At 45.2% G+C, this 7,985-nt stretch overlaps 1 protein-coding gene across 1 annotated transcript; it reads right to left on the reverse strand.

Annotated features, from left to right (window-relative positions):
• Positions 1-231: 231 nt before the first annotated feature.
• Positions 232-7,762, reverse strand: LOC137317969 (probable G-protein coupled receptor 139). The gene is made up of 2 exons (XM_067980961.1): positions 7,726-7,762; positions 232-1,121 (listed from the first exon to the last, which is right to left on the reverse strand). The coding sequence occupies exons 1-2, from the start codon at positions 7,760-7,762 to the stop codon at positions 232-234; spliced, it is 927 nt and encodes a 308-aa protein (XP_067837062.1).
• Positions 7,763-7,985: the final 223 nt, after the last annotated feature.

Here is a 7,985-nt window from a genome sequence, read left to right on the forward strand (position 1 = left end):
CGCATTTGTCGGGTAAAATATAATTCCTGTCTGGAATTTCGAAATTTATTTAAAGTATTGGATTGATATCAGTTACTATAGTGAACTCATAGATGTCAATGGATAGTAAAATCAGGCGCAGTGAACAACGAACGCCCGATCCGCTACTGCCGAATTGCACCACCGGCAAACCGGAAAATCCAATCTCATTGACTTTTTATGTAATTCCGGGTGAAAAGTCTTGAGACGTTTCTATGATTTAACTAATGTAACAATGAGATTCAGCAGGTATTTCACCCCGTTCTTCAGCTCGTCTCTGAATTTAGTCTGGGTCACAGCATAAATACACGTGTTGGTGCAGGAACTGAGAAGTTGAAGCATGAATCCGGCTGACTCCATGTCACTGACCGTATGGTACTGGACGTTTGTTATATGCAGATAGATAACAACGAAAACGAATGTGCTCCATAACAATATAAAATTGCCTGATATACTGAAGAGTAAAATGATGGATTTCTTTCGGTTCTCCATCTCCGGATCCTTGTGATTATCTCCATTGCTGCGTCCCCGGAGTCCCCTGCGGACTCTACTGGCCGCTATAATGTGCCTGGCGGTGAGAACATTGAACAGCAAAATGAGAATGAATGGGAGAAAAGGCAATAACACAAGATTAAACAAGTCAAACGCTGCCCAAGCGGGTGAAGTGAAAAAGGTCGGTTTCAAGACACAACCCCGGGTCACGTTGTCCATTATATATTCCGGGTCAAACACAAAGTACAAGGGAATGTTCAGTGAACAGCTCAGCGCACTCACCACCCCGATAACAGCAGCCGCCGTTTTCTCGGTGCAATATTTTGTTTTCAGCTTCTGACAAGAAATGGCCACAAATCGATCAAAGGTGAAAACCACTGTGAACCAAACAGAGGCCGCTGTAGCTGAAAAACTCAGGATGACAATAAGACGGCACACGGGGATAATGGTCAAGAATGAAACTGGGAAATAAATCCTACCAATCACCCTCAATATAACATCAGTGATAACGACCAGGAGATCGGCCGCCGCCATTCCCACCAGGTAGCGCGTGATACATTTGGAGAGTCCGCACTTTCCTCGGGACAGGATCACAATCGCCACCAAGTTAACTGTAAGAGAGGGAAAAGGATGCTGAGAAATTACTGATCAGACCTGGAGACAAAGCAGCAGTTTGACAGGATCTGGGGTAAAATCTCCAGCTTTTTTGCTGCATCAAACGGTGGGAACTGATTCATTGACCTGGGCAGCGCTTTCGGACAGAGATATGTTTTTAAACACAATTATAAACAACGAATTGGGAAATTGATACAGAAAGTGATTAAAGTGAGCACCGGATCCATTGGAAGGGCCGAGAGAGGGCGCAGAGCCGATGGGGAAGGGAGAAGGGGTTTCACGGATCCTGAATCCAACAGTGTAAATCCGAATTTGGGTTCCAGATGGAAGGGAAAGTGACCGAGAGCCGGGAAGGTGAGTGGACAGGTGGAGGTGCTGCTGGTTTGTTGCTCTGGGTGAAGAGAGCCGACAGGGGCTGGCACAAGACGGGAAGATGACATCCGTGGCGGTGAGTTTGAGGCTTCGGATCGGATTGGAAGAGGCTGCTGGAGGCCGAGCCAGTGAGTGAGATTGGGAGGGATACAAGGAAAATGGCATAACAGCTGGAGGGGAGCCAGGAGCACATGGTTTGGGAAAGTGGATGAAGTGAAGGAATGAGTAAGGAGGCAGAGAATTCCATTAATTGGGAGGAGAGGCTGAGATTCACCGGGAGAGACTGCAGCTGAGTGTTCGAGGAAATCTAATCTATTGGTCCGAGTAACAGAATGCAATTAATGAATTCAAATTTTATTTTTTGTGTTTATTGTGTCAGGGAGCAGCTCGTTGGTTACATAATGTTTCCAATAAATTTACTTTGCACATTCAATTAAAATTAAATTGAAATGCAATCATTCAATTTGCCTCGTTCTTTGCAGCTGACACAAAGTTTCTCGAATACAGCATCCTAATAATTCAATGCGATCAAGAAATCATTGATTTTATTCTTCAAATACATTTCAGTTTTGTTTATTTATTCATTCAGTAAGCAAGTAAAAGGAATAGTCACATAAACAGACTGAGGACCTGATAACGATAAACACACCCGAGTACAAAAAACACTCACAATCTGACAACATCCTAATAACACCTTCAAATCACATTTCCTCTTCATAATTTGTACTGGAAGTTTCAGTAATTCATTCCGGTGAATTATTCACATCGCTGTCGCTCTGTCTCTCTCGCCCTGTGTCCCATTCTGTGTGTGCCTCTCTCGATCTCTCTCTCCCTCATTGTCGATGTATCTCTCTCTGTCTCTCTCTATTCCTCTCGTTCCTTCTCCCTCTCCCTTTCGTTTTCCATCCAAGTGGCTTTCTCTAACTCTCCTCTCCAACTCTTCTCAGTGTCTCTACTATCTTTCTAAATGCCGCTTTTCACATCCGAGTAAATCCCAACATCCTGCGCCTGCTTTCTTTTCACGAGCCCCGGGGTCCAACGATCCTATTCTTAGTGTTAGTTTGTTAAATGGTGAAGCCTCTGTGAATGTTTCTTCAGACCATCCAAGTCTCCACCTGTCCACCCACACTGTTCACTTCATCTACAATGCATGGAATAAACAGAATCGAATGCCTGTTCCGGACACACCTCACAATGAATGAAATTCCTTCTCCTGTAATTATAAAGTACAGCGTTAGATGGCGGTATTGTTCAATTAACAAAACGCCAACATCACCACTGCCACTTATAATCCACGGTGAGGAATCACGAAAGAGACGACACGATAACATCAACAAGTTCCATCCCACCATCAAGCTCACCATGGACTACTCCTCAGAATCAGTTTCTTTCTTGGACACACGAATCTCCATCAAAGACGGGCACCTCAGCACCTCACTCTACTGCAAGCCCACGGACAATCTCACGATGCTCCACTTTTCCAGCTTCCACCCTAACCACGTCAAAGAGGCCATCCCCTATGGACAGGCCCTGCGAATACACAGGGTCTGCTCAGACGAGGAGGAACGCGATGGACACCTACAGACGCTGAAAGACGCCCTCGTAAGAACGGGATATGATGCTCGACTCATCGATCGACAGTTCCGACGGGCCACAGCGAAAAATCGCGTAGACCTCCTCAGAAGACTAACACGGGTCGCAACCAACAGAGTACCCTTCGTCGTCCAGTACTTCCCCGGAGCGGAGAAACTACGCCATGTTCTCCGCAGCCTTCAACATGTCATCAATGATGACAAACACCTCGCTATGGCCATCCCCACACCTCCACTACTCGCCTTTAAACAGCCACCCAACCTCAAACAGACCATCGTTCGCAGCAAATTACCCAGCTTTCAGGAGAACAGCGTCCACGACACCACACAACCCTGCCACGGTAACCTCTGCAAGACATGCCAGATCATCGACACAGATACCACCATCACACGAGAGGACACCACCCACCAGGTGCATGGTTCATACTCCTGTGACTCGGCCAACGTTGTCTACCTCATACGTTGCAGGAAAGGATGCCCCAGAGCATGGTACATTGGCGAGACCATGCAGACACTGCGACAACGGATGAACGGACACCGCGCAACAATCGCCAAACAGGAGGGTTCCCTCCCAGTCGGGGAACACTTCAGCAGTCATGGACATTCAGCCACCGACCTTCGGGTAAGCGTACTCCAAGGCGGCCTTCGAGACACACGACAACGCAAAATCGCCCAGCAGAAATTGATAGCCAAGTTCCGCACCCATGAGGACGGCCTCAACCGGGATCTTGGGTTCATGTCACACTGCACGTAACCCCACCAGCGAACAAATGTTATCTGTTTTTAATATAACGTGTCATTGACTGTCTTCCTTCTCTCTCTCTCTTTTTTTTGGGGGGGTTTGTATATTCGGTGGCCTTTTAGGTGACACCTCTCTGTCTGCTCACTGTGATTGCCTTGGCAACGGGCAGTAATCACCAGGCATTGTTCTGTGATTTACAAATGCGAAGGATTCGAAAATTTCATTTCCACACCGTTCACCTGAGGAAGGAGGAAGCCTCCGAAAGCTTGTGAAATTTAAAATAAATTTGTTGGACTACAACTTGGTGTTGGAAAATTGTTTACAATTGTCAACCCCAGTCCATCACCGGCATCTCCACATCAATCTACAGATGAATAGTAAGGCTCCTGATTCCAAAAGACAAAGTGCAAACTGATCCAACATAACCTCAAAACATTGCATTTTAAAGTGAATTCATCCACAGTGAATCAGAGAATGAGATGTGAAAGAATCAGCAGCAAACTCAGTTCAGCAGCCAGATATCTGGAGCTGCGACAGATACACACATAATGAAATATTTCATAACAGTCATAACCAATAAGTACATTGAAATTCCAGTTAAACTTAACCATGTTATTGTGGAGGGAGGACATTGCGCTGCCTCCTTGTAACACTGAGATCGTGAGCTGTCTCATTATCAATCACTGAAAAAACATTCATGGAAATATGTTTCACAACATGAAACTGTTAGGGTTTCTGATGGTCTGATGCCAGCTCTTAACCCACACACCTGATTCCAATGCATTCAGTATACAGAATAATCCAGTAACAATGCCAGGATGGATAAACAATGTTCACGGCAGAAATAATGCAATTGTTACAGGACCGAAGGAGAGACAGTTATTCCACAATCAATTCAGTGCAGAGAACAATCCAGTAACAATGCCTGTGTTGGATATGTAAAGGTTATAACAGATAAAATGCAGCTGTTACAAGACTGAAAGTTTTGAAGTTAAGGACATACCATTATTCAACACTATATTCAGTACATAGAACGGTCCAGTAACAGTGCCAGGGTTGGATATACAACGTTCATTACAGATATAATGCAGCTCCTACAAGACCAAAAGAGCAGAGACTTGAAACTTTCCGTCATCCAACTGATGGAACAGAAAAGCTGGCTGCGTAAAATATGGTGGAAACAAATAATTAGCCAAGTACAGCAGCACATTTAACACCGATTTACAATATTCACAGATGAGATAACGGCTTACCTGGAACTCCAATAACTGCAAGAACAGGATAGTAAATGCGTTCTATCAGAAACATTACTGGATATTCCATTTCTGTGAGAAGCAGTGACTTCTGTTGATCTGAAAACCGCAACTCCGGCAGGCATTCTGAGCTGATACATTGCAACGATTCATGATTTATACAGAGATTAAATCTCCACTGACACGGTTATACGCCTGATCATTGCTATTACTTACAGTCGCCTAAACAAACACATTACATCAGCAGCTTTGTCTCCAATGTAAATAATGACGTGGATATATCACAAACATCTCAAAGTCCCGAAACTTGTCAGCATGAGACCTCTCTCAGGAATAAAGTTAAAAGCTGTGCTCAGAAAGGACAGGTCCAACAATAATGAGCGACTACATTTATAGTTTTCCAAAAATTGTATTGACCATGTTCACTCCTGCCGATTCATTCATAAATTTTACCGATTTCTCTGAACCCAGGGGCATAAGCTGACCCGTTTCACTCTGTCCCTGCAGATTCTCAGTCAAAATATGAATTTTGAGTCTCTGACAGGGGGACAATTAAAGGCCACGTTGAGGATTGTAGCCGAGAAATGACTGTGGTTGATATTAGAGGTTGGACACTGAACGAGCTTGATTGCCATTCCTCTCTCCGTTATTTTACTGCAGATGTTTACCCGTTTATTTTACATTGGTTGACGGCTCCAGTAAATTGGTTCAGTGTAAAAGCTGCTTCCCCCACCCGCCTTCAGTCCTTCCTGAACCAATTGCCATTGAAAACCTCATCAATGCCTCTGTCCCCTCCAGACCCCATTCCTCCAGTTTACTCCTGGCGGCCACCCACCCTTCACATTCCAAGCAGCACGAGGTCCTGCTCGGCCTCACTGACGCTCACTGACTCCTAGTTCCCGATCGCCCGATATTTCAAATTTTCATCCTTGGGTTTAAATGCCTCGATGGCCCACCCCTCCCCATCACCGCCCTCTCCTCAACACCTACAGGAAACCCCACCCGTCACTTCCTCATTCATCGATCATTGGCCTCTTTTGCTGGGACTGCCCTCACTTGGTTCCACTCACCTATCTGATCAGAGCCAGGAGAAGCTTCTCTTCCCTCCCTATCACCGTTATTTCTGCTGTATCAAAAGGGTTCAAACATTGGCTCTCTCCTCTTCCTCATCTACATGCTGCCCTTTGGTGACTTTGTCCGCAGACATGGACCAGCTTTCAGATGGACGCTGAAAAAACCATCGACTCTCTTGACCCTTCCAATGTCTTTGTGTTGTCAGAGCGTCATTCTGTTTAGATGAGCCACGAATTCAGCCAGTTAAAAATGGGGAAGTCATGATCTTTGACCTTACAATCTCGACATCCTTTCTACTGATTCCATCCACACTCCTCCCTTTTTGATTGGAGAGTCCAACACTAATCATCCAAATCCTCATTGACCTTATTGGAAGCCAGTCTCCTAAGCCTGCAGTTTATTTTTATTCTTTAGAATCATAGAATCATAGAATCATTGAAGTTACAACATGGAAACAGGCCCTTCGGCCCAACATGTCCATGTCGCCCAGTTTATACCACTAAGCTAGTCCCAATTGCCTGCACTTGGCCCATATCCCTCTATACCCATCTTACCCATGTAACTGTCCAAAAGCTTTTTAAAAGACAAATTTGTACCCGCCTCTATTACTGCCTCTGGCAGCTCTTTCCAGACACTCACCGCCCTTTGAGTGAAAAAATTGCCCCTCTGGGCCCTTTTGTATCTCTCCCCTCTCACCTTAAATCTATGCCCCTCGTTATACACTACCCTACCTTTGGGAAAAGATTTTGACGATCGACCTTATTTATGCCCCTCATTATTTTATAGACTTCTATAAGATCACCCCTTAACCTCCTACTCTCCACAGAAAAAAGTCCCAGTCTATCTAACCTCTCCCTACAAGTCCAATCATCAAGTCCCAGTAGCATCCTAGTAAATCTTTTCTGCACTCTCTCTAGTTTAATAATACCCTTTCTATAATAGGGTGACCAGAACTGTACACAGTATTCCAAGTGTGGCCTCACCAATGCCCTGTACAACTTCAACAAGACATCCCAACTCCTGTATTCAATGTTCTGACCAATGAAATCAAGCATGCCGAATGCCTTCTTCGCCACCCTATCCACCTGTGACTCCACTTTCAAGGAGCTATGAATCTGTACTCCGAGATCTCTTTGTTCTATAACTCTCCCCAACGCCCTACCATTAACGGTGTGGACCCTGGCCCGATTCGATCTACCAAAATGCATCACCTCACACTAATCTAAATTAAACTCCATCTGCCATTCTTCGGCCAACTGGCCCAATTTATCAAGATCCCGTTGCAATCCTAGATAACATTCTTCACTGTCCACAATGCCACGAATCTTGGTGTCATCTGCAAACTTACTAACCATGCCTGCTAAATTCTCATCCAAATCATTGATATAAATAACAAATAACAGCGGACGCAGCACCGATCCCTGAGGCACACCGCTGGTCACAGGCCTCCAGTGTGCAAAACAACCCTCCACAACCACCTTCTGTCTTCTGTCGTCAAGCCAATTTTGTATCCAATTGGCTACCTCACTTTGGATCCCGTGAGGTTTAACCGTATGTAACAACCTACCATGCGGTATCTTGTCAAAGGCTTTGCTGAAGTCCATGTCGACCACGTCCACTGCACAGCCCTCATCTATCTTCTTGGTTACCCCTTCAAAAAACTCAATCAAATTCGTGAGACATGATTTTCCTCTCACAAAGCCATGCTGATTGTTCCTAATCAGTCCCTGCCTCTCCAAATGCCTGCAGATCCTGTCCCACAGAATACCCGCGAACGACTTACCCACTACAGATGTCAGGCTCACCGGTCTGTAGTTCCCAGGCTTT

Source organism: Heptranchias perlo, unplaced genomic scaffold (genome assembly GCF_035084215.1).
Source record: "Heptranchias perlo isolate sHepPer1 unplaced genomic scaffold, sHepPer1.hap1 HAP1_SCAFFOLD_64, whole genome shotgun sequence".
NCBI classification, from domain to species: Eukaryota; Metazoa; Chordata; class Chondrichthyes; order Hexanchiformes; family Hexanchidae; genus Heptranchias; species Heptranchias perlo.

Bases quoted from the DNA above. Each gene is read 5' to 3' on its own strand.
- LOC137317969 (XM_067980961.1), bottom strand. From the start codon at position 7,762: ATGGACTTCAGCAAAGCCTTTGACAAGATACCGCATG. The intron at 1,122-7,725 runs GTAGGTTGTTAC...CCTCTCTTACAG, and splicing joins CTTTGACAAGATACCGCATG to TTAACTTGGTGGCGATTGTG.